This window comes from Acomys russatus, chromosome 1 (genome assembly GCF_903995435.1).
Source record: "Acomys russatus chromosome 1, mAcoRus1.1, whole genome shotgun sequence".
In the NCBI taxonomy this organism is placed as follows: domain Eukaryota; kingdom Metazoa; phylum Chordata; class Mammalia; order Rodentia; family Muridae; genus Acomys; species Acomys russatus.
The window spans coordinates 108960022-108986383 of NC_067137.1; the positions used below are offsets into that span (position 1 = coordinate 108960022).

Sequence of the window (26362 nt, forward strand, 5' to 3'; positions counted from 1 at the left end):
TGTATCTGCGCCACTTCTGGAAACCTCAGACACAGAGTTAAACACTGATGTCGTTTAGTGAATTCTCCCTGTAATGCAATTAAACCATTAAATGGAGAGGATGGGGAAGATGGTCAGAAATCCTTTCCTGTTCTCAGTCAGTTCCTTGTTACATGTATCACAAGGGCAGAAGGCCTTGCTGTGGTGAACAGGTCTTAGAGAAGTCAGAGGCTTTTAATAGAAGGTAATAAGCAAGTGGCCACAGCACACAGGAGTTAGCATCTACTGTTCTTTGCAATGACATAGTAAGAATTCTTCCACTGGAGGAAGGCTAGCAGCACAGCAGCACAGCAGCTATTTTACTGTTGAGCAGAACTGATGTGGCATGCAAGACTCTATAAGGTGGTTAGGACTTACGAGGGTACACAGTAGGAAATGCCGGGGCTCTCCATCTATCTTTAAGGAACTCCTTTTTCTCTCACCAAAGCAAAAGCACATTGTGTGTGACCCAGGGGAAAAGAGGAGGCAGAGTCTTGGAAAAGAAATCCGAAGGGAGACTAAAGGAAAAATTTCCAACTTGAAATCTAAGACTCTGGAGAGATGTTTCCAAATAATCGGGCTCAACAGATGAGCCAGGCAATGTGCCCAGGCTGCTCTGCATCTCTTACTTATCACATTAACTTGAGAAGCGCTTATCAGTGCTGTAACCCAGGGAGCACAGTGCTGTGTGCTGCAGCTGCCATGCCCTGCCAAGGAGACAGAACATCCCTTCCCTTAGGATACAGCGGCTGGGCAAAGCCACTGTTGGATGAGCTCAGGTGGAGCTGATAGAGGCAGGTGAGACTCTGCCCTAACAGCTGGCCCAAGGCTTGTGAGCTAACTGCCCAAATGGTCCAAAGGGATAATAAGATGCCCCGAAACTGGGCAACTTGAATTTCCTTGGCCCATGTATTTTATTACCCTCCTGCCCTTAAGAGAAAAGGCTGTCTTGGGACACCTGATAAGAAGGTGAAGTGCCATTGGGAGAACTGTTCTGATTCCTAAGATAGGGTTTCTTCTAGGTCCTGCTGGGCCACCTTGGGGTGGAGAAGCAAGGCCTCAGACCCCAGGCACTACAGACCCAGGCTCTGAACTCCTCCTGAGGTTTCCTAACACATGTAGAGCAGCTCAGAAACCCTGCCTCAGCCAAGCTCCTTTGTCCAGAAAGAGATGTTTGTGGTTGACTTCATATAGATTTCAATGTGGCAACTGCATATGCACTCTACCTAGCCATCAGAGTTCATCATTCAAAGGGACCCTAAAGCGAACAACTTTGTTAGGTAAAATTAGGAGGCTTAGTTAGGTGTGCTCACCCTGCACATTCCTAACCAGGGGCCCTGAATAAAGGGCACACACTGCTATTCTGGCTGCCCTCTTGGCTGTCTGGTGGGATGAGACAAATGGCTGTCGTCGGAAGAGCCCTGCAATTCCTTTCTCTTCTCTTGTTTTCTCAGCATGAAGAAGACCTTGTCTACCCAGTGACCTGGTGCTTATCCCAGGGCTAGCAGCAATGGACAGTTGCCAGCATCCTTTAGCAAAAGAGAGGCAGCAGGAGACACAAAGGACACATCCCAGGATTTGGGGAGCTCTAGAGGATTAACTAGATTGCTTCCTGTGAAAAACAGGGGAGAGGGATGGAACATGTAGCTGCCACACCCCATTCATCACCCACCTTCTCTCTGCCTCATCCTGCTGCAGCCCATGCTGGCCCGCCCCCCCACATCTTTTCTGAGAAGAGATGAAGACACTCTGGCATGAGGAGTGTAGAACTCACTCACTGGTGGAGCTTGGAGTTCATTTCCCTCTGTCCCCTAATGATTCCATGTTATCTGTCAATAGACTTCATTCGGTGTCTGTTACCTAGAGGCTGTGGCCCCCAAACAATGACAATTAGGAGAGAAAGCAGTCCTTTGTTTTTTGCTTTCCTCTAGAGTTCTTTACTGCAATCTGAATGACTAAGCATCCTGCCTGCCAGCTTGCTTAAACCATTCTCATTTTAATAGGAAAAGACTCTCTTAAGCAGGGCTCGGACATGCACCTGTCCAACACTGCAGCCTGCTGGCAGCTGTGACCTGCTAGTCTCCATACCTGCCTCCCCATACCAGAGAACCCCGATGAGGTCAGCTACAGCTTCAATTTTGGGAGGAGGAAGAGATGAGAGAAGCCACTCCTATTTCAGCCACCAAATTAGCTGTGCCCTTTGCTTTAGATGAAAAGTTTTGGTTCTCTTTCCGTAGTCCTCAGGGGGTTGCGATTGGTCTGTCTTTCCTAAAAGCCATCCTGCTTCTCTGAGGCAGTGGCTCTTCCACTGTGTTGTCACTGTCTGTCTCCCCTCTCAGTGGCATGTCCATCAGTGTAACAGCAAGGCCAGGGCCACAGCAGCTTAGCAGACAACTGCTGCCTCCCACTGGCTTCCTCTAACAAATGTAGACCACCGTTCTCAGCAGAACTTCCATTTTACTCCCAGTAAGGAAGAGACTAAGGGGGCCACACCCACAGCTCCAAGATGAATCTGTTTCCCAGCCACTTCAATGGAGCTCGATCAGTTAGTGCAGACACAATGTCTTCTCCCAAGGAGAAGCTCTTTCCAGGGGAAAGCTTCATGACAGGAGCCCACGGGGCAGGGAGAGACAGGGCTATGCCACCTCCAGGGGGCATGCGAGGCTGAAGCGGTAGTGCCAAGGCTGGTGGGCCAAGTAGTCACACAGAAGCATGAAGGGGAGCCATTCACAAGCATGCAGGAGATGTCAGCTGTCAGGTGATCCACACTGGTGGCTCCGGGTTGGAGACAGTACCTTCTGGAGGACTACAGCGGGCAGATGTTTCCTTTCCTTGGCAGCTCACCCACCTCACTGCATACTCATTCGGCAGTCGCTATGTTGGCCTCTGCCTGGGGAGGCCGCTCTAAGCCTAGCATGGTTACCCATCATTGCAGTGCCATGAGGGAACACCTGCCAAGGCTTGCTGATGCCCTTTCTGGACACCCACTGGCTTGCCAATTGCTTATAATTCCATTCAGCCTTGTTGAAAGAAAGGCACCACAGAAGTAATTAAGGAAAATTATATTAAGTTAATATTGACTAAATGTAAGTAGCAAAGAAAGGTTATAATTGAAAAAGATTATCAGGGCTTTTTAAAAAATGTAAACGTCACAAAATAGTGAAGGTTATCACTAATGTTTTCATACATATATGCTCTTTCAAAAAGTCTTCTTCATTTGTGAGGGAAGGAGGAGAAATATGCCATTTGACTATTCACTTTCAGATTGTGGTACTCATGACAGAAAGTGAAAACCTCCTGCCATCTTGAATGCCCTTCTCCATCTATCGATGCGTCTGACTACGTCTTCACATTGTTCTGGTTATTCCCCTCTCCTGGGAATTTACTCCCCAGCAGGGCAGCAGCCTTCACTTTCTTAGGAAGGTTGGAGCCAAGAGCCCCAGTCAGCACTGTTGGCTTTCTGACATGTTGGGAGAGGGACTGAAACTTCATAAACCCTGTTCTCCCCAACAGCAAGTGCTAGGGCAGCTGAGAACAGGGCCTCTGGGGTGCAGGCCTTCAGACAGAGAGGCAGTGTGGAGGGATCCCTGTCCTCTCGGACTCACGCAGTCTCTACAAACTTTCCGTTTGCAGAGTTCCATCTTCCAGGGCTACATCTTAAGAAGAAAGGCATGTGGCTGGGCCTTAAACTAAGGATCAATCACTGTCACGCCACACAGGTGCATGTAGCTGTAGGTGTTTTACAGACAAGGAGAAATCTTCTTTTGCAGAACTAGCCATTCTCAAAGACTTGGACCTGTTCTATGAAAAGTATTTAAGTCTTTTGTATAAATGTAGCAAGTCTCAAATGAAGACTCTTAAAGGCTTTAATATAGCCTAGTTTTTAGAAAAAAAAAAAAAACAAAAACAAAAACAAAAAACAAACAAAAAACCAACCAAACAAAAAACAAACCAAAAAATTTTCTCTGAGAAGTTTAGTTTAAAGGGGCCTGATGGTAAAATCTTTTTATAATGAGCTTTAATCAAAATGCACCTATTTCCTATTATGGATTACTTTATTTATTTGTGTGTGTATGTGTGTGTGTGTAGAATATATGCCACATGTTTACATGACTGCTGAGGCCAGAAGAGGGCATCAGAGCCTCTGGAGCTGGTGTTCCAGGCCACTGTGAGCCACGTGATGTGGGTACTGAGTCCTCCAGAAGAGAGGAAGCACTCTAAACTGGTAAGTCATCTCTCCAGCTCCACTATGGAAGGATGGAGTCACACAATGGCATTATATTAGAGGTACTTCTCATCTGCTCTGTGTCCCTAACACAGGCGCTTCTCCTGCCTTCCTTCCTCTGCAGTCCTCAGGGCGGCACTGCCTCCACTGTGTTGACTCCCTGGAGTCTCAGGCAGTGTGCCCAGGTGGTGAAGTGGGCAAGCAGGTGGCAGTGAGATGATCATATCCCAACATTCCCAACACCACATTAGACATTCAACAGTGGAGGGAAGTGTGACTCTGGAGACCCTGAGAGGTTAAAAGATCAGAAGACTACTTACTAACTGAAAAGAGGGAGGGGAAACCATGAAAGTGTGCTTCTGGAGAGCTGCCTTGGGACAACAGATCAAACCAGAAATTAAAACCAAGAACAAAACAGTTGAAAACTCAAAATTAAAGCTTAAAAACCAAGAAGATTCTAGTAACCTTCCAACTATAAGTCTGGCTGGCTGGAATCAGATTTTATTTTTCCACTAACAGTGATTTTTGTTTTAAGTAAAGAAAGCCAATCAGGCATCCCCTTCCACAGTGACTTGTTCACCCAGCACATGGAAACTGACCAGTTCATGCCACAGGTTTTGTTTCCAGAGCAGGAAATTCCAAAAGGAAGAGAAAAACAATGAAACCAGCAGGTTTTCTATCTCCCCACATATATAACTCTAACCCTAGGTCCATCGGAGCACAGAGCTAGGCTAGTTTTCATCGCTAGACAAGAGGGTTGACACTCCTTACAATTAGATCAAGAAACTCTATTTTCAGTGGTTTTTCTTCTCAAACTAACAAGTGCATCTATGAGGGAGAAAAGAGCCTTGGGAACAGCTGGTTACCAGCCAGGCACTCCCCGAGGATGGGACAATGGCTCATGGCTTCACTGAAAATAACCACAGAGCACTGGCAGGGGCATGCCATATTTAGCAGGAAGCCCAGTGGGTGCTCATTGCTCCAACAATTTACTAATTAGTTTGACTTGAAGGGCCCCACTGGAAGAGCCATAATTTCAGAAGAAATTCAGGGGTCTTTGGATGATAAACACTGGCAGGGCGCACAAGCCAGTGGTGTGCTGTGCAAACAGATAATATTGTTCTAGAGCCACAGGGTCTCACTTAAGGAAATAAACTCAACAGAAGCCAGTGTAAGAGAAAAAACTTTTTTCTTGGAAAAAAAAAATCAAAGTTGGCAATTGCCCCTAGGCACTGTATTAAGAGAAGTGCTGGTCTGAGGTTCATAAAAAGATAACATTAACAGTTTATAAATATTACCTTTATCTTCCATTTCATAGAGTTGGGGCTGCCATAAAAGCAAAGCTTGAAGTTTGCTGTATGCAGATGAGTGAGGTCAATAGTCACAGCTGTAGTGAATGTGGCTTTGGGTGGCCTTTGTTCCTGCCTGTATGGAGGCTTACATAACAGCAGCAGCTACCCTAAAGAGCACAACAGACAGAGTGGGCCCTCCTGGCAGCAGCCTGCTATGGGCTTTTGTTCAGCATGTAATAGCATTTGGAACAAAGATGAGCCTTATAAATCACAGACGCAGATTAAATCTGCCAGCACTGCTGGCAGGAGAGTGAACATTAAATAAATGAGTGAAGAAAGCAAGGCCAGGCTCTCCCAGTGAGCACCATATTTAGGCCCCTTTTAAGGACCTTACCAACCAGTGTGTTTCACTTTAATATGGGGATTTTTTTTTTTTTTTAATTGACCAGTCCGGGCACTTCCTAAAGTAGATTTTCAAAACTTCTGTATTATTTAAAATCAAGATTAGGCAAAGGTACTGTTCTATCACTACATATTTTCATGATAGAAACCCTGCATCTCCCTTCTCTGCAATCGAAAACCAGTTTCCAGCACCATTTCTCTGTAACCTGCTGGCACTGGCCTTGTAGTGGAAGGTTCTGGGGTGCAGAGCTCCATCAATGTTGATAGGCAGGTGAATATCATCTTTAGAAAATGGCTTTCAGTCTCGCATGGTAGCGCATGTCTTTAATCCCAGCAGTTTGGGAGGCAGAGGCAGGCGGATCGCTGTGAGTTCAAGGCTAGCCTGGTCTACAAAGAAAGTTCGATAGCCAGAGCTACACGGAGAAACCCTGTCTCAAAAAATAAAACAAACAAACAAACAAAGGATATGGCTTTCACTATTATATATGGTTGCTATTAATTAACTTCCAAATTGAAATGCAGACATTTTTGGGTTATTTGCAAAATATTATAGCTTGTCTTTTCTTTTTGTGTGTGTGTTTATGCATGTGTGTAATACACAGGTTACACATGTGTATAAGTCCATGTTTTTGTGTGTATGGGGGCAGAGATACTCTCAGGTGAGGTTTCTAGCTTGGTTTTGTTTTGAGACAGGGCCTCACTAAGTAGCTCTGGATGACCCAGAGCTTGTTATATAGACCAGGCTGGCCTCAAGCTCACAGAGATCTGCCTGCCTCAGCCACCCAAGGATTAAAGGTGTGTGCTGCCACACCCTGCATGTCACCTGCTAGGTGCCTACCTTATTATTTTTTTATTAATTTATTCAGATTACATCTCAATTGTTATGCCATCCCTACCTTATTTTTTAAGACAGGGTCTCCCACTGGTTTGGAACATACCAAATCGGTAGGCTGGCAAGCCAATAAGCCTCAGTAATTGGTCTGTCTCTGCCTCTCCAACACTGCGGTTCACATGCAGAGCCATCTATCTCTTCAGCCTTGACTTTGCTGTAGTAACACCAGTTCCATGACTTTATGCCTACTCCAGGAAAGCACAGAAGGATCCAGGAACACTCTGGAAAAGCTCCACTTTCCAGGGGAGATTAGACTGACCTGTGTTCTTAACTTTCCTTCTGTCCCCAACAGTTTAGGATTCTCAAATAAGCAAGGTCTTCCCCTGACGCACTGAAAGGGTTTCCCAGCCAGCTTATCAGTTGGAAGATTATCAGAAAACAATAAAACAGGCAAATAAAGGGGGTCTAAGAAGAAAGGAAAAAACCATGTTTACAGAGTGGAGTTTCCGGGTGGGGGCGTGGGTCACTGAATGAATGAGCAGCAGGGGGCCACACAAAGACGTCAGGTTTGGGATGAGAATGAAGAGGAGAGGACACAGACAGGTGGAGAGGAGACTCGGTTCTTGAGAGAGAAGAGGAGGAGGAGGAGTCTGACACTAAAAGTGAAAGAAAAAAAAAAAAAAAGAAAAGAATGAAAGCAAAAAATGTTTATAAACACAAAGAAAAAATAAACTAGCTTTTAATATACTCACATAAGCTGCAAAGAAAATGAGGTCATGTAATACAGTCACTCCTCTACTTGAATAGGATACAAGTGCTTTTCAAAGAAAACAAATCTGTTTTCCACTGGTTATTTAATTGCTCTGCAACATCATAGAGTAAAAATAACTCTGATTTACCTGGGCACAGATTCAGCAGTGCTGATCCACTGAACATAATCCATCTTTAATCTACAACATGCAGGCCTTCAGCAGGATACTCTACCCTTCTTGACTTCTACAGTTTTGTTTATCTAAGAAGCACTTATATAAAGTTCACTTGGAAACTCAGGTCTCCCAAGGTGCAATGGGCTGCGTGCAGTGACATGTGGTGGTCCTAGTGTTATGACAATGGAACGCTAAGCTTTTGAGTAGTCTCCTTTTGTGTGCACTGGTTGGCCCTTTGGAAAGGAAGCTTGTACCGCAGCCCTCAGGCCTGATGCTGGAGGCTTTGGGGTGATGAAAAGACCACCACAGCTGCAGCCAGAAACCTTCCCAAACAAAATGCACCAGACTTTCTGGTTAAAAGCCATTTTGCTTTGGTAAGTGTCTGGTGAGAGCCACCCGTGGTTAAAGATAAGCTCCTTTATGCCGGCTGGTGGCGGCGGCAGTGCATGCCTTTAATCCCAGCACCGCGGAGGCAGAGGCAGGTGGATCTCTGTGAGTTCATGACCAGCCTGGTCTACAAAGGGAGTCCAGGACAGTCAAGGCTATACAGAGAAACCCTGTCTCTAAAACCCCCCTTGCCTCATATCCTGTTTTGAAGGCAAAAGGAAGAAAACTAATCCCCCCCCCCCCCCCCCCCCCGCCATTTCAAGAACTACAACACAGTCCGAAGAAGAGACAATGACTCATGGCCTCAAAACTGTCCCTCTGTTGATTCCTTCTTTTTGCTTTGCTTGCTGGGACCTACTAGGGGAAGAAATGAAGCCAGGGAGACAACAGAAGGAATGTCATGTTCTCTAACTGGGGCTTTTGTAATACCTGTCTTCTTAATAAAACTTAATCAGGGTTTATGGTTTATACTTTAAAAGTTCTTATCATTTATATGTATGAATATATATGTATATATATACAATGTATATACATATACACAAATGTTTAACTTAGTGATGGGAATTCATTATATTAGTTTCTCTATTATGGTATATTTAAATTCTAGAGAAAAACCAAATATATATCAAAAGAGTCCGTGTGCAGTAGGGGCTTCGGGCTCTGTGGCCCAGAGTTGCAGGATCAAGACAATGTAAAGTTGCTTTTACTTTCGCCATGGCCTCTTTTGGATGTCAGCAATGTGTGACACTGCTTGAGTTAGATGCCCTAGGTTTAGGAAAATAGGCATCAGGCGTGGCTATCAGTAAAATCATGCTGCCACCTGTCAGCATGGTTCTGGCAGACAGAATCTGCTCCCAGAGCCACTCCTGTGAAGCAAAGCCAGGCTGACCTTCCTTTTCTCTCCTGCTCTGTGGCCCAGTCTTTCCTAAGTGAGGAAGGCTGCAGTGGATGCTCAAGATGAGCCAGCGTCCGCAAGCACCACAGGAGCCAAAAACTGCAGCCAAGGAAGAAAAACGCCTGAGACAGTGCTGGCTGAGTGAGAATCCTGAATGTAAAGCTTGAGGTCACGGAGCACTGCGGAGTGCTGAAACAGAACGAGGCACTGTCTTGGCTGTGTGGGAGGGGAAGAGCATCGTGGCTGTGGAGCACACAGCTGCAGCTACTCCGATAAGGGGATGGGAATAATGCTTGCACATATTTGGAAGGGTAATCAGAAAGCTGCTAAGCATGCTGCTTTCAGGAAGAGGGTGAGGCTGGTAGAGGTCCACCACGTAGACAACGCTTTTCCACGGCACACCTCCAGGTGGCTTTATGATCCAGCTGCAAGTTGTGTTTTCTCTTTAAATGAAACCAAACTGAGAGGAACAGATCCGTGGGCAGCTGAGGTAGATGGACTATCTACAGAGGCACGTGACTAAGGGAACTGTGCCCCCAGATACCTCACAAAGAAAACTGCCTTTTATTAATTAATGTAGAGGCATCATTTCCACCCGTCCTAGGTCTTCTGACTTATACTCTCATCTTAGAGTGTTTTATGCTCACTGACAAGACTCCCCTTGAGAGGGCCTCCTACCTCCCTGGCCGACCTGTTAAAGGATGCTGTGTAAATAGCCCTGGTCCACAGCAGGCCAGATGAAAGGGATTTTGGAGAGTTCATTTACATAGTGTAATGGGAAGGTCACTGGAAGGTGTCTAGGATGGGGTGGTCTCCATTGCTGTTTGGAACCAGAAGCCCAAACTCCAGAGACTTGGATTTCCTTGGACTAAGAGGCCTTCCCAAGCGGTCAGCCCCATGAGTGTCACTAAGTGGAGAGGGGAGAAGAAACAGCGGGTGGTTACACCACCCATGGCCATGAGGTCCATGATGTTCCCAGGAGCAGGGGGCAGCAGGAGAGAGGGCTTGACTTTTCCCAGTAGTGCCTTGTTATTGATAAAGAGCATTCATTCAAGTCTCGGAGCCTCATGAAAAATTAGGAGAAGCCAGTGGAAAGAAAAGAGGTTTTGATTCATTACGGCTGTTCTCATGGGAACATGAGGAAGAGGTCAGAGGGGCTGACAGCTCTCAGCAGCCACAGCAGCCCTTTGGAATCAGCCTGAATTTCAGCAGTGGCCACAGTTAATGTCTCTGGCTTTCTTCTCTCCTGTCCCACCTTCACCTCATTTTGGCCACAGTCAACAGTCCGACCTTTTCTTTCTACAAGGGCCTTAAAAGGCAGCTGGGATGTGTGTCCACAGGGCATGCCTTTGCCCACCCACAAATGCACAGCCTGGGGTGGGCTACTCCAGGAGTTGCCTGTGGTTACATGAGCGTGCCTGTGGACAGTACCTGCTGGCCTGGTTAAACTCTATCAAAGCACAACTGTGTCATTTTCTGGGCCCAGTAAAACAGGAGGGCCCAAAGTCTTTGGATGGAACTTCTTGGGCTGATTTTCAATCTGGTGGAAGGGAGCCTTAGCAGGAAAGAGTCATCAAAATCTACGAGATGGGTCCTGGGAGCACCACCAGGCTCCTGAGGCCCACTCCTACCACTCAGCCAGTGGTGTACTTTCCAGAGGATGGGTCCAGGTTTTCTTCAGAAGGGCTCTGCCAGGAGCTGGGATGTGTCACAAGGACAAGAAAGAGACCCTGGGGCTTCTTCTGAAGTCAGCCCATAAAGGCTGAAGCGAGTCATATAGAGACCAAGGCTTACAGCGTCCCTGTTGGGTGATCTGGGAAGAAATGGCAGAAGCTGGTTCTAATGGTGTTCTGGAACTACCTCTAAGGCTCTAAGTTGAGAGAATTTCATTATGTTTTGTGGGTCTGTGGGGTCTCCAGATTGTCAATGACGACCCAGCATTACTGCGGGAATTGCCTGTTTGCAGCTATGAAAATTAGGGAGGTGTGCTTTCTTCCCTGCACCCAGGGAGCTGTGGACACATGAGCATGGAGCACACTACCCCCAGAGGTCTTTACCAGCCAAGCAGAAACATTTGTTCATAGGCAGTAAGTGCTGTGGGCTACCACGTGAGGCCAGCAGCACTAACTCAGAAGGCCCTGCCACCCGGCAGCGTCTCCTGCTGGAAGCCTATGTGCTTATATATGCAACTGATTAGAAGTCAGAATGGCTGATTTCAACAAGGGCTAAAGCCTACAGGAGACAGAGCAGGGAGGAAACTATCCACTTGCAGTTTTATAGTTTAAGTTGCCCAAGCAAAGGAAACAGATTTAAGAGGTAATCTGGGTAAAAGATATTATTTTCCTCACTGTGAACTGACACTGGAAAATGAGGCTGAAGTACATCTCAGTCAAGTGTCCACTTAATTTGCCTGAGGCCTTTCCCCAGTCTACCCCACCCCCTCTCACCCTCCACCCCACTCCTGGCCTGTCAATCTCAAATACCAACCCAGCACCTGATCCCACCTTCTGCTCAGCCTCACCTCACCCCCCTCCGGCCTTTGATTCTCACCTGTCTCAGGATCGCTGAAGTCTGGCAAAGTGATTGTATTAAGCTGTCGTCTGTCAGCGATGGTTCTGTCTAAGAGGCTGCTCCCACGTCCAGAGTCACTGCAAAACACACTGTTAAAGTCAGTCACCCGAAAGAGGAAGGTCAAGCTGGCACAGCAGGCTGAAGCACAGGGACACCTGTGTGCCTGGGCGTGCCTCGGATCCTTCCACACCTGAAGGTATCCTGTTCCTGTGGCTTCGGGGTTGTATGTCCCAAACACAGCGTCAGCGATGCTCCAGATCCCTGGAGCTTTTACTCTTATGCCATTATATGTGAGAGAAGACTGGACTAGTGAGATGGCTCAGCCTGCACAGCACTTGCCACCTAAGCCTCTCACCTGAGTTTGTCCCCCAGAACCAACAATGATGGAAGGAGAGAACTAACTCCCCAAAACTGCCTTTTGACCACCGCAGATGTGCTGTGCTGTGTGTGCACCTGTATACACATGAACATCTTGTACACAAAGGAAGGAAGGAAGGAGGAAGGGAGGAGACAAGAAGGGAGGGAGGAGGGGAGGGGAGAGGAGAGGGTGAACTCTTCTAGTCGGTTTCTCTGTCCTGACAGGGAGAGAATGGCTGCATTCTGTGCCTTGAAAGTTTCAAATGAATGTATCCAGCTCCTTCCTGCATGCACTGCCCTTCAAGATGTCTTCACCAACCACACCAGGGTTTTGACCTCTGTAGCATGAGGGACATTACCCAGAACATGTCCAGAATCCTCCAGTGCAAAGGCCCAATCCAGGCCAGGCACAGTAGACTTTCTAGGACAATCACTCCCAGGGCAGCTGCTGGATTTGAGGTGTCCTGGGCCCGCTTTCCAGTGTGATCAGTCACGAACTTGAGTGGGTTCCCAGATCAATTTGAAATCCTTACATGGCTAATACCCCCACCTAATACATGAGGAGAGGGTGGTGTGAGGCGCTTCCCTGAGCAATCCCAGCAGAGGGTTCAGAAGGCTGGCTCCAGGGAACTTAGGGGAAAACACAGCAGGTTGGGGTGCCTGCCTCCAGAAAGCCACACCCACCAGCTTCCTGCACTGCCCATCATTCTCACTTCCCTTTCTCCAACTTGGCTTACAAAGCAGGTATGGCATCACTCACTAGCACTGTCACATGGAGTCACTGTAGGCTGAATGGGGGGAGGGGGGGAAGCAGCTAAAGGACCTTAGCCCTTACAGGCTCTAAAACACAGGTACAAATTACTGTTGTTGTTATTATTATTATTATTATTATTATTATTCCTATCATGACAATGTCTGGGGCTCTAGGAGAGATTTTTTTTTTCCTAAGACATTTGAAATCTACAATAAAGGAACAATTTCCTTCCTGTGTGCAGCTGCTGCTGCTCGAAAGCAGCAAATAAGGTTTGTTATGAACCTTAACACAGTTTACAGGCTGCAATTTCCATGTCCAGAGACGTAGTTAGAGAAACACAGGAAGCCGAGGAAACTTCACTCACTGCAGACTGTCAGCCCGCACTTATTACATCATCCATACAGGCTTGTTGGAAGCTGCACTACTAATTATTTTCACACTGGGAAACAACAACAACAATCTCCCTTAGCAGAAGACAAAGCAAAATCCTGAGCAAATGATCACGCACCATGGACTGAAGGTTTCTAATACTGGTCTGTCTGCGTAGTGTTTTTTAATATAAACAATCACAAAGGGTTAGTGATCTGAATATTGCAGTGGCTGCTCATCCAGGCAGTTTCCAGAAGGCTTTGTTCTCTACATAATGGTCTCTGGAACACATGAGGTACTGATAGTGCAAAGGAAGGAAGGCGCTGCCTGGGCACCCACTGGCCCACACTGGGAAGTGCTGCAGCCATCAGGCAGCAGGTTCCACCTCAGCAAGTTTCAGAACATGAGCTTGGCTGCCAAGCTTGATGTTTGGAAGGACCCAAAAGCTGGGGTCCCAGAGGCCTGATGGGATCTGAGCTCTTATTCTCTGTCCCTCGCTAGCGAGCCATCACTGTGAGCAAGGCCACTGTACCTGGGGGACTTTTCTGGCCAGATGACATAGGATTATCCTCCTGCACAGGACTGGGTAAGGATGAAGCAGTGTGCAGATAGAGCATTCTGGCAAGTTATAACTTCCAGGCACACATGTCAAGGTCAGAACCACAGTTCCCTATAAACATCTGTCTAGGAAACCCCTAGTGTCCCGCTTCAAACATCAGAAGTCAATTTCAACTGTAACCACTGATAATGATGCAAAGTCCATCTCCTTCTACAGGTGGAGCAGCTACGTTTGCGTGTATCCCTCAGTTTGTCTTGCATTGCCCCCTTGAAAACAGCATACAAGCAACTATACACCATTCAAAACTGGGATGTCTTTTCCTCCATATTGGATGTTTTCTTTCTAGAGATAGTTCCTTCTCACTGACTTAAAAGCCACTTCCCTTTCTCCCTTTGGGACTCTATTTGGGTACCTCTCATGAACCATTTCACCTTTCCTCAGCCTGCCAGGAAATCTCCTAAGGGAGATGGCAGCAAGGATAGGAAACCATTCCTGGTCAGTGGTGCTAAGAGGCAGTTTCAGGACAGGAAATCAGGAGGTCCCCACTCCTACATACATATATGTGCACCTCCAGAGAATCAATGTTCCCTGTTAGGGATGAGAATTTGGAGTATAGTAAACAATAGTTAAAACTGAAACTGTACGTTTCTCTTAGAAGTCCTTCTACAGTTGCAGAGGCTAAACACAAGAGACAAGGTGATGGTGGAGGGAGACCAGGAGTCAGAACCCTGGAGTTCCTAGTACAGCCTTGCCTCCTCCAGCTCCTAGCACAGGGTGTGACACACACTACATATTTCATCCAAGGGAGGGGCTGCAGACAGAAACCCATAGCAGAGGCAGAAAGGAGAGGTGTCAGTCTTGCTTTGGTCCAGCATTTTCTCACTATGCTCTTTCCCTCCCTGTTGGAATGTTAATGTATATTCTGTGCCACTGTACGTTGGAAGTATATGATATGCTTTTTGATTTGGATTTACCGAGGGTTACCATTATGAGATTGCATGAATTCAGAAGAGATTTTGAACTTTGGGCTTTCAAACATTGTTGATTCTATGATAGACTAGGGGACTTCTGAAGTTGGACTTAATGCTTTTTTTTTTTTTTTTCTTTTGGCATTATGCTATGACTACAAAGCTATAGGAGCCAGGGAGTGGGGTATTGTGGTTTGAATAAGAACAGCTCCCATAGGCTCACGGATTTCAATGCATGGTCATTAGAGAGTGGCACTACTTGAGAGAGATTAGCAGGTGTGGTCCTGTTGGAGTAGGTGTGCCCTTGATAGAGAAAGTGTGTCACAGGGGGTGGGCTTTGGGGTTTCAAAAGTCCAAGCCGAGGGCAGGGGTCTCTGTCTTCCTCCTGTCTGTGGATCTGGATGCACAACTCTCAGCTATTTATTTCTCCAGCATCACGTCTGCTGCATGCTGCCATGCTCCCTGCCATGATGATGGGGAAACCTCTGAAACTGTAAGCAGGCCCCAGGTAAATGCCTTTTTTTTTTTTTTTTTTTTTTAAAAATAAGAATTGCTATGGTCATGGCATCTCCTCACAATAGAGCACTGATTAAGCTAGGGCCTACTTCTCTGTAGCCTCTTGGTCTGGATCCCGATCACGCTCTCCTCGCTCCTGATCACGCAAGCTCTCCTAGCTCCTGAGCTTCACCTTGTGCAACAGTAAAATGAGTGTGATGCAACATGGCATCTGCCCGCGTGATTTGGCTTTTCTGAAGACAGAATGAGAACATGCTCTGTAAAATAAAAAGGCCCTACCAAAATGCTGGTGGTTATTAAAAGGCCTAAAGTAAAGAAAATATGCATCTTGATGTGTGTGTCAACTGTAAATGCTATTTGTTGACAAGTGATTGAAATAGGAGTTAGGGAGAAAACAAGTTTCTTCCTACCATGAGATGTCAATTGATGGCTAATGACAGAGAAGGTTCACATGGCAGTGACCAGAGGGGGAATGAAGCGACTGACAATTTAAAAAAAGGAGAAGAAAAGAAACTGGTTGTCATCAACAGAGGCAGCATGTTGTCATGGAGAGAGCTGTGGTGTCAGACAGCCTCGGGTTTGATGGTAACTCCACTGCAGATTTAAGCTGGAAAACTTGGGTGTGTTACATAGCCTCCGTTAGCTTCAGCTTTATTTCCTCTAAAGTAGGAGTAACGGTAGCTATCTTGCAAGGCTAATGCAGGGATTGAAGGCAGCACAGAAATGGTCCAGTATGGTGCTGGAACAGGGAAGTTCTCAGTGAAAATAATGCTACCATCCCTGGCGGAAATGCTGTGATTCAGAATCCTGGGAGCCCATGGGGACCTTCCTGGTGAGATTCTGGTCAGATTCATGCTGTTCTGAGCAGCTAAGTCATTATGGAGAAGAATTGAGGGGCTTTACTTTTCACTAAGAGAGAGAAGACAAAACCTGAGTCAGATCCCTGTCCTAAATGCAGGAAAAGAGAACCTGGGCTCCTGAAATGACAGATTTTCACCAAATGTGCACTGGAGAGAACATGCACACTTACACTTGCAGGTGGAACCCCATTGGCCCACGCTGTGCAAGGCTCAGCTCAGTGGCCCGCTTCTACTGTGCTCTCCCTCAAGCAAAGCTACAGAAGGAAAGAGCTGATGAGAACACAAAGTTGGGACTACTCTCAATCTGGCCACTCTCTGTATGGCCGTGTCTTCCTCCACCTCCTCCTAGTGCCCCGAGGGACTGTGCGGAGCTTCTGGATAAGACTGGGAAACCTAAACAGGTAGAGCAAAGGGGCCGCCTTAACTGAGCTCGCAGAGGCAAGGGCAGTGGAGTCAGGCAGCTGACATAGACCTACTGCCTCTGGACAGAAACCAATTGTGCTGTAAAACAATCTTCTGCTCAGTTTCATTTATTTTCAGTAAAGGATGTTTCTCACATACTTGTTATCTTGACTCTACCTTGTGCTAAAGTCCATATATCCTAAAGACATCTTGGAGGTTGTATTTGGGGGCTTTGAAGTGTGCAGACTCTGTAGAGCTAGCCCTCTTTCAGCATGCTGCATTTTCTAGCCAGTGTCACTTCTCACCCCAGCTGCCCAGGCATGCCTAAATCTGTGCAATGGTGAGGCTGCTGAGAAACATTTATTTATATCCCCAAGAAAATGAAGTTGAAATAAACAGACAGGGAGCTCTGTAATGTCTGCTCCGCCTCTGCCCCTCGCCTGAGGCTGTGGGAGGGGTCATCTCCACCCTAGGGCAGGAACACCCTGCTCTGGCCCTAAGAGATCTTTCAAGGAAAGAAGAGCATGGCCAGAGCCCAGGCATTTGGTTAGGTATTTTTAAAGTCTTTCCAATTCTGCTATTTTTTTCTCTGCACATTCAATATTCTTGGTTGCTAAGTGGGAGGAAATGTGGGGAGGTGGGAGAGGTGTGGAGAACTGAGGGAAATTGGCAAAGAGAAAACTGATGGTTTATTTTCTCCATTCTAAAGGGGGTACAGGCAAAAGATGGGCTCTAGAACGAAGGTAACCAGCTGAAGCAATGTCTGCTGTATCTGAGTTACAGGACAAGGACTCCCAAATCCTGATGCTATTGATGGGCTGGGAGAGGGGGGCCTTTGGGGGAGGTAAATACGTGCATTTCCCATTTTTTTTGCTTATATAGATATAGATATGTAGGATTTTTTATTTTTGTAAAAATGGCACACACACACACACACACACACACACACACACACACACACACACACACACGCACACTCCATGTGCCCTGCCCTCCCCATCCGGATTACTGGTCTATCTGAGGTCAGTTCACAGGGCACACCACTTCCACAGGCTCTGATTTTGAATACTTTCTTTTTAACTGCAGAAGCCTTTTTGGTTTGTTGGTTTGTTGAGATAGGGTCTCTCTGTAGTCTGGCCTTGACTCTCCGCAATCCTGCCTTGGCTTCCCAGAGTTGGAATTACAGTGTGAGCCACCATATCCTTTTCAACTGAAGAAATTTTTGTTGAAACATAAAGACTCTCATTTCCCACTGCCATAGCCTAACTCACAGCCCGCCTTTCTTCTCTGTAGGTCTCTGCAGACCATGGCCACCAGCATGCCTGCCTGCTTCCCATGCTCCTGGCATCACTGATTGACACCTTGTCTGCCCTCCGACTCCATGGAGCATGCTATAAATCATCCAAATACCTTGCCATGAATTTGAAAAATCCTCTGACTATTTGAATTGCAGGAAGTCACGTGAATCATCGGGCAACTCTTTGCTGTATTACTTGGCAGTATGCCCAGACTTGGGGCAAATAGGTTATGGGTGTTTGCTGGTGACCTTCTGGGAGTTGACTGGCTGTTCTTCCCCAGACGTGTTGACTCAAAATGGTAGCATTTAACTTCTTGCTAACTAACTTCCTTGTATACAGTTCTGAAGGGGCAGAAGGAGTTAACTTGTAGAAAACCATTCAGACAAATAAGTTTTATCTGTGGGGATACAATTGATTTCTACCCTGTGTAAAAGACAGCCCCACAAAATATATTCCGCCATATTATAGGATACTATTTTTTCATCTGTTCATTTCAGCCTATACACATGTTGTACAAATTCTTCTTTGAATGGACCTTAATCTTGTACTGGTTTTTTCACAAGTGAATGAAGTAAATAAAATCTTTAACATGTGTTTATTTTATATTTATATGAGTCATAATTTTAACTTCTTCCAAAAAAGATTTTAAAAAAAATCTTGTCTCGGATTTATTTGTAAAAACAGCATAGGACACTGGTCATCTGTAAATAGTGTGTAGGTGGGTTTGTCACAACACTCGATCTGTCTTCACATTGGCAGAAGCCTTTTCTATGGGGCCTTCACAGGGAGGGGCCTGGGCACCTTTGGGGCCTGAGCTGGGGCTAAAGCCTGAGCCTTAGCTGGAGCTGCGGCCTCTGCCTTGGATTGAACCTTGGGCTGTGGTTGGCAGAGCCTACGACCCTTGGCCATGTAGCTTCAGATCCTCTTCCCAAGCTTGGGGTGAGCGATGAAAGCGAGCCAGCTGAGTTTGCGGCTGGGGCCCTTTGGCATCTTGGGCTTACCGGCCTTAGGCTTCACAAGGGCCTCGATGGCCTCTGCACAGCACTCATTGCCTCTGCGTTGTTTGCCTGCATCTTCTTCAGGCCTTTCTTGTTGTGCTTCTTGGCAAAGCGCATGTTCCTCAGGAACTTGGGGTCCGCCCCCTTAAGAGATTCGTATCTCTGAGACCGGGGTTTCTGGATGCCATTTCTGTGTCATTTGTGGGACTCGTTGTGTGTGGTGTGGTTCTTGGATTTGGCCATGTTTGCATGATAACCCAAGGCTCCCGCAGTGCTGGGACCAGAAAAGCTCAAATTTATTTTTAACAGTGTTCATAGTAACTTCCCTTCTTAATATGATGTGGCCCTGCTGTCAACACAAATCCCTTAAATATTACTGTAGGAAACTCATTTGGACTATGTCACTAGCTAATCTATACATCAACTTCTAGAAAGACAGAAAGACTTCTCACAGGCCAGAGAAAGAAATCACTAGTGAACAGAGCCCATGAGTTATGGGGTGGAAGTGGGGAAGAGAGGGGAAAAGAAACCATGAATTACAGGCTTCATCAGCCATGGACAAGCATGTGGCTCTATCACTATTATCTACCACTTGTGGAGAACTGGGGCGTAGGAGAGTGACGGAGTTAATGCCAGACAAATGCCCATAGGAGATGGCGCTGACTTGCAGATACCCATGCAAATGGGACACAGAACAGGCACCTGGCCTCCTACCTGGGATTGGTAAGGTTGTAGCAGGATTTCCATATTTGTAGCATGTGCTTACAGGTGAGCAGTGCCTCATCTGGGCCCCGGCAGAGCGATTCCAGCTTCACTTTGGAAAACAGTAGTCTACAGTGGGAGAGAAGGGAGGAAGCGCACAGCTCAGGCCAGAGGCCCAACTCTCACAGCAGATGAGAACTGGGTTCAACCTGGAGCAGGGGACAACTGCACTCATTTTATTTTAATTTTTATTGAAAATAGATTTTTTCCATACAATATATTCTGATCAGTTTCCCTTCCTGACTCCTCCCAGATCCTAACCACCCAATCAAATCTACTCCCTTTCTTTCTCTCAATCTCATTAGAAAAAAAAGGCATTTAAAAGTTTAATAATAAAATAAAAACTAACAAACAAGAATAGTATAGAACAAATAGGAAGAAAAAAAAAAAGAGAGCCAAAATGTCAGAGAAAGACAGATACACACACACACACAAATCCCATTAAAAACACAAAATTAGAAACCATAATATATAGGTAAAAGACCTATAAGGTTTAAAAACAAAACAAAACAAAACAAAAACCAGACAAAGCATTATGAAACAAAAACCTTCCAAAAATGAGCTCATTTTATATTGGCCATCTACTGCTGGGCATGGTGCCTGCTTTTAACTGTGGTCTGCATGACACAGCAGGACTTTCTTGGAGAAACTAGGTTGTTCTTTGTGAGTGGTTATCAATTGGAGAGATCATCTGGATTAGGTATCGGGCTGTGTCCACTTCCCCTCTCATCACCGGGACCCGTCTGGCTTGGACCTCTGCAGGCCTTGAATGCACTCATCTTAGCGCGGGGCACCCATGCACCAACAGGGTCCAGGGGAAGCAGAGGCTGCAGGGCCAAGGATGCTTGAACTTGCTGCTCCACCTATGGCTTTGTGTCAGTCTCACCATGAAGGCAAACACAAGCACCAGATGATGGGTTGTGTCGAGGTTAAAAGCACTGGAGTGGCTAATTTTATTCAGAACACAGAGATTTTATTAAAAGCATGCTTTTTAGAACTAAGCCAATTTATTTATGAAACTTCAGAAATTTATTAAAAAGTGAACCTTGGTTTATTTATAAGATTACACAGGAGATATGACTCAGTTGATATAAATACCTGTGGCGAGCCCTCCAGAATGCTCACCCTTTCAGAAGCTCCGAAAGCTTACATACCTGAGTGTGGTAACCCATGCGTGTAATCCTAGCATATGGAAGACTGAGGCAGGAGGATTACTGTTAGTGGCTATACTCTAAGTTGCAGACCAATATGAGTTATGGAATACCTGTTTAAAAAGAAAGACTGCCTGAAGTCACATGAGGCAAGAGGACATGGCGCAGGCCTCCTCTTGACCTGCCTCGCCTAGTCTTTAGTGGCTGGACTCTGGACTTTGAGGCCCTTCACAACATCGCCCATGGCTTCAGCCTCCACCGAGACCTGAGTGTTAAACAAACTGTCCTTTTCTCTGTAGATACCAGAGAACTGACTGTCAACCATGGCTGTCTTAGTCCCTGGACTCACACCACTGTCCTTGACAAGGTGTCCTCTTGGCTACTGCTTGCCCAGCTCTCAGAAACCTTACTACGGATCTAGCTAAAGATTGTTCAGTCCCAGATAGAGAAATTGCAATGTTTCCTTATCACCTCAACATCGAGTCAAAATCCCTTCAGTGGTCCTTCGAAGCTCTCATCCCACTATCTTGCTGTGTGCCACCCACCCCGCGGGACCCTTTACTTCTACGGTGCTGATCCGCTGCTGCTTCTCCTTCAGCTCTGTGTACCCGATCCTGGATCTTAACCCTCTCTCTGATTTTTCTAGAGTTCAGCTAAACCTACCCTGTCAAGTAAGGGTCCCTTGACCACCTTCTTACTTTACCTTCTTTACTCAGTGGGTGCTGCATCAGCTGGAGTTTGTTGTAATGAAGGCAGAAGAGGGAACCACTGCAGACTGCTAAAGTCTTCCTATGCACAGGTGGCACTTACAGACACTGGTAGTGTCCTTTCTGTAATCACCTTTCTGGGTAGGTACTATTTCTCTCCAACAGATGGGGACATTGAGGCCTGTGCGCATGGCTTGTGTCAGTTGCTTTTTGAAGGTGCATGAGCGCTCATTCCCCTCTCCCTGGCCTCCCCTCCATAGTGCCCAAGACTATTGTCTGTTCAACGGACCCCTCATCACATCTGCTCACCAGTGGCTTTCTCTGTAACACATGGAAGATGAAGACATGCATTTCAAGTGGTAGAAATGAGACCAAGGGAAGCCCCTCAGCCATATGTGACATAATAGCCAACTCCAGGGTACCTAGAGCAGTAAAGTCTCTGCTGGTGAAAGATGGGCAGGAGTAGCCTGCCCCAGTGCCATACAAACTCAGCTCTGCCCTTTCTTCCAACAGAACACAGGAGGCTGAAGGGTGCTTGCTGATGCTCCCAGGGAAGTGTCAGGGCTGTATCCTCCTCCTCAGACCTTGGTTTGCAGTGCAGAACCTGGGCTGAGGTAGCAGTGGGCCAGGTAATGAGAAGGCAATGATCCCTTACCACAAGCAGCAGGTACAAAGAGGAAGGCCAGATACAAGCATAGGGCTTGGCTCTGACCCATGACATTTGAAGAGATGAAAATTCCCCTGAAGCCTACAAGGGCCCCCTACAGTGACTGGTAGCCATCAGAGGGTCTCAAGGATTTTCAAAAAGGAACCAAAAGCTAACTCCTGCTGAAGCCTACATGAGCCCAGAATGTGCTAGGAGCAATCCAGCACCTTAGGAGGGAGAAGCCTCTGATTGGCCCACTGTCAGTCTTTGGTGGAGACTACTTGTAGGCCCACAAGCTCTCCTAACTGAGGCTGCCGAGCAATTATGGCAAGGAGAGTGTTCTCCTAGGATTGTGGGGCCCACAGGTCTCTGTCACTGTAGGTGGCTGGGTTCTTGGGTAAGGGCATACCAAGGTCATGTGGCTTGGCTCGGCTCAGAGGAAGGTCCTGGAGTGGGTGAGTATGTTTTCTTGTTTGGCAGCAATCAGCCATGATTCCTTTCACTGTCCCCAAGTACAGATGCCAGAGTGCACCTTGAAGCCTTGGCTTGAGGGAGCAGTTCTGTAAAGGTTTCCTGGCTGGGAAAGAACTTCTAATTAACATGAAATAACAGCTTTCAAACACTTGAGTCATGATATGGAGCTGAAAAGGTGTGGGCTGGATGTAAGAGAACTAGAGAGGAAGAACAACAGCGGACCCGCTAAGCACACGCGATGGGGAAGACACTGGAAATGAGGTGGTGGGAACAACATGAAAGCACCTGGCAGAGGGAAGAGCCAGGGAAGCAAGGAGACAGGCAGCCCTTGTGCACAACTTGCTGGCTGAGGATGCTCAGTGAGAGCGGGGAGAGGGGACACTGCCTCTTCGCCCGCCTCCTGAACTTCGGCGGCTTTATACGGCAGGAAGAGTGTTGAAAGCAGAACTGATGCTTGTCATCCTCCCAGACACCTGCTCAAATGTTTTAGGGCTGCTGAAAACATCTGGAGGGAAGTAAGTAATGCTGGCATAGAAACGCAGAAAATGCCACTGGCATTAGCTTGATGCTGCTGAATCCAAAGACACTATGAATCCAACACACTAAGGAAATTCCAAGGCAAGAAACACAAGACAAAGCAGTGTTGGACATGGTCCATATCTGTCAGCCTGATACAGTGAACAGGAGAACGGGCCTCAGGGAAGATCAGGTTGGCCATGTCACCAACATGACTTATGCCACAAGTTACATACTTCCTAAACCTGGCTCAAAGTTCAGCAATCTCATTTAAAACATATTTTGTTCAGACATATAAGTGAAGAACAGAAGAACATAGCAGCCAGCAGCCAGCTCTGTGATGGTTAACTTTAATGGCCAACTTGGCAGGGTCTAGCATCACCTACAAGACAAATCAGGTCTAGATTGGTTTAACTGGGGTGGGAAGACCCATCCTAGACTTGGGGTACCATCTCATAAGCTGGGGTCCTTACCTGAATAAGACAGGGAAAGCAAGTACAGAACATCCACCCCTCAAGTCATTCTGACTGTGAGCACAAACTGATCAGCGCTTCCTGCTCCCACTACCAAGCTTTCTCAGCATAGTCCTTGTCTTCCCATAAACTGCTTCCCCTCAGGTATTTTGACTACAGCAAGAAAAGTGACTAATTCAGACTTCATTACTGGTGACTAGCACTCAGTATCTTGTGCAGTGCCTGTTGTGATCTGATCTTGCCACCTTGGCTTGTTCACAGCCCAACTGAAGCCATGGCCACCTCCTCCCTCACCTCACTGGGTCTTTCCACAGTTGTTATCTGAAATGCCTGTTCAAGCCATGCATTTTGGCCTTTCACGTACCTATTAATCTTTCAGAGTGTATGCCAGACGGCACTTCTTCAGCCTTAAAGAACGGAAGGAAACCCCCTCCAGTGACAACACAATTGTCAAATATCGCAAGAGCTCACAACTGTAGGACAACAAATTATAAGCCAGGAAACGTATGTTTCCAAGACAAGTAAAACAAGAACAACAACAGCAGCTGCGAGACAGTTGAAATATTTAATCACTGATTCTACAACAACCCTGCAAATTAGGCAGAGCTAATCTGCCCAAACTCACAGCACAGATACTTAACTAAATCTATCTGACTCCAAGCAGACACAAGAAACAAACTGTACAATGACACCAATGAGGAGGGAGGCACAGCACTGTCTAGTCCACTGCCAAAAACCTAAAGCTGTCACATATAACTGTGTGGGATACAATGCGGCATCCAGTCCCTGGCCCTCTGAGAACTTGTAGCCCAGTGGGGACTGTACTGTGGCTTTGAACTTGAGAGTTGGGTGCTGAGGTTCTGCTCCTAGAATGTATATATACAAGATTTATTAAAGGACGGTCACATTTGTTCATGTGTGTGTGTGATTTGCCTTTCACTCCAAAGTCTGATACATATACAATTCTAGGTATTTGAATGCTCCAGTTACTCCAACTTTTACTTTTCATTAAAATTCATTAAACAATACTTTACCCTACTTTGGAAAATTTCAAAGAATCCCAAGATAATTTTTGGAATAGAGATTATGGCTCAGGGAGGGCTTAGAAAGGGTGTCTGACTGCCTCAGTGAGGATCTAGGTCGTGTAGTAGTGTGCATTCTCACTGTTCTCCACAGTAAGAGCCTAAGTGGTATACATCAGGGCAGGCTGGCCATCCAGCAACCAACCCTAGGATGGCTTTCGGACTTTCCAGGAATTTGCCCCACCTGCTGTACCTGACTCTCCTTCAGCATTTTCCTGGGTCCACTCCCAGAGGTCTTGCTTTGGGCTGGAGAAGATGAAGCTAAAATGTGCGTATTTCAAAATTATGGAACTGAATATGCCTCACTGATGAAGGATGCTCAGTGAGGGCTGAGCAGGTGGCTCAGTGGGTAAAGTACTTGCCCTGTCAACATGAGGGCCTGAGTTTGGATCCCCAGAACCCACTTAAAGCCAGACGACAGCACTTCCTGCAATCCCAGTGCTCCTAGAGTGAGACAGAGACAAAAATCACTAGAAGATCATTGGTCAGCTAGCTTGGAGTATGTGGCAGGAAACAAGAAGCCTGGTCTCACACAAGAAACAGGGCAAGGACTGGCATCTAGGGTGGTCTCCGACCTCCACACATGCACTGTGGCACACATCTCCTACACACACACACACACACACACACACACACACACACACCAGTGCACATACATTAAAAAAAAAAAAAAAAAAAGCCTGAGGCTCTAATTTCCTCTTGCTTGTTAAGTCCCTCAAGAAGGAAACGTGTATTAACTGCCCAAACCTGTACTATCTAGTTGTGTGGGCTGCATTCATGGCAGCTGGCTTAGGAGTAAGATCCTAGGGACCTTGTGCTCTGTGCACTCTCAGACTCCCCTCACTAGGAGCCCTCCTTCGCTTACCTAGGGAATGTGGGCAGGATGTAAAAGCAGCTGTGCAGAACAGCCTGCGAGATTTGCTCCAGTGGGACCCAGGCCCACAGAGCTCTGGATATCTTCCCCCACCCTTCAAAGCTGGGCAGCCCACCTGGAGAGACGGAGCTGCTGTCAAGGACCCAAAGGAAAGTGTGCATGTGACACTAGATCAGCAGAGGAGGGGGTGTAGGGTGGGTGGGGCAAGTGTGCTCAAAAGAAATTTTAAATAGAGAAGATGGTTTGGCAGCCGACCCAACCAATCTGAGCGATATGAGAAATGAAAAGCAATGTGGTGATAAGGAGAGAGATGAGGGTTAAAAGCCAGATGAGTCATTTGGGAACGGGTGTGCTGAAAGGGAAGGCGAAGCAGGCCATGTGCAGCCAGCCCTGTCCAGGAGAAGCATGTCTTCAAATGCAGCCAGCCAACCCTTCTGAAGGAAATCTACCTGTTTATTGTCTTCAACATTTCTAGAGGCCTACTACGTGCTAACTGGAGCCATGGCTATCTTGGCTGGGCTTTCTTAATGGACCAACATCAGAAAAACAAACAAACATACAAACACTTGAACAAATAAGTAGCCTGCGGCCCTGAGTTCAGCCACTGTGACTGATCCTCACCAGGGGAGCCTATGCTGGGGCAAGCACTGAGACACAGCCCTCTTATTCTTGGGAGGAATGAGTGCCAGCCAGGTCAGGCGACTGTTAATACATATCAAATACTGCTCGAGGCCTCATTAATTGCAAAGAGTCAGTAAACGTCACTCAAATGGTCTAGTTATTTATCTGTTACTCAGGAAATAATTTCATAGGTCATCTGGCTTACCTAACTGCATATTGACATGCTATTTATTATCTTATTAGAAAATGAAGTTACAAGTTTTCCCAACTAATGCCAGAAAAGGCCTTAACAGGAATACTTTGTGACTCTGAGTAAAGACCAAGGCATGGAGCTGCAGGATCTACTGGAAAGATTCTGGTGAAAAACAGACTCTCTATCTCTCTTCTCCCTGCCACCCCAGTTGGAATCCACACACAGCGAGATTCC

The 26362-nt window shown here is 46.6% G+C and overlaps 1 protein-coding gene and 1 pseudogene across 6 annotated transcripts in view; both read right to left on the reverse strand.

The window, feature by feature from the left end:
* The window catches only part of Ttc7b (tetratricopeptide repeat domain 7B), a 202803-nt gene that overhangs the window by 33331 nt on the left and 143110 nt on the right, over positions 1–26362 (reverse strand). Inside the window, exons 16-19 of one of the 6 annotated variants that reach the window (XM_051150500.1) lie at positions 19344–19460; positions 11528–11625; positions 7264–7425; positions 4564–4614 (exon numbers count right to left, since the gene is read on the reverse strand). In XM_051150500.1, the coding sequence (XP_051006457.1) occupies positions 4564–4614; positions 7264–7425; positions 11528–11625; positions 19344–19460 (428 nt within the window). Of the gene's footprint in view, positions 1–4563; positions 4615–7263; positions 7426–11527; positions 11638–19343; positions 19461–26362 lie in introns of all 6 variants that reach the window. The other 5 variants (XM_051150478.1, XM_051150505.1, XM_051150485.1 and 2 more) reach the window with 5 other exon arrangements.
* LOC127193193 (60S ribosomal protein L29-like) lies at positions 17958–19331 on the reverse strand (annotated as a pseudogene).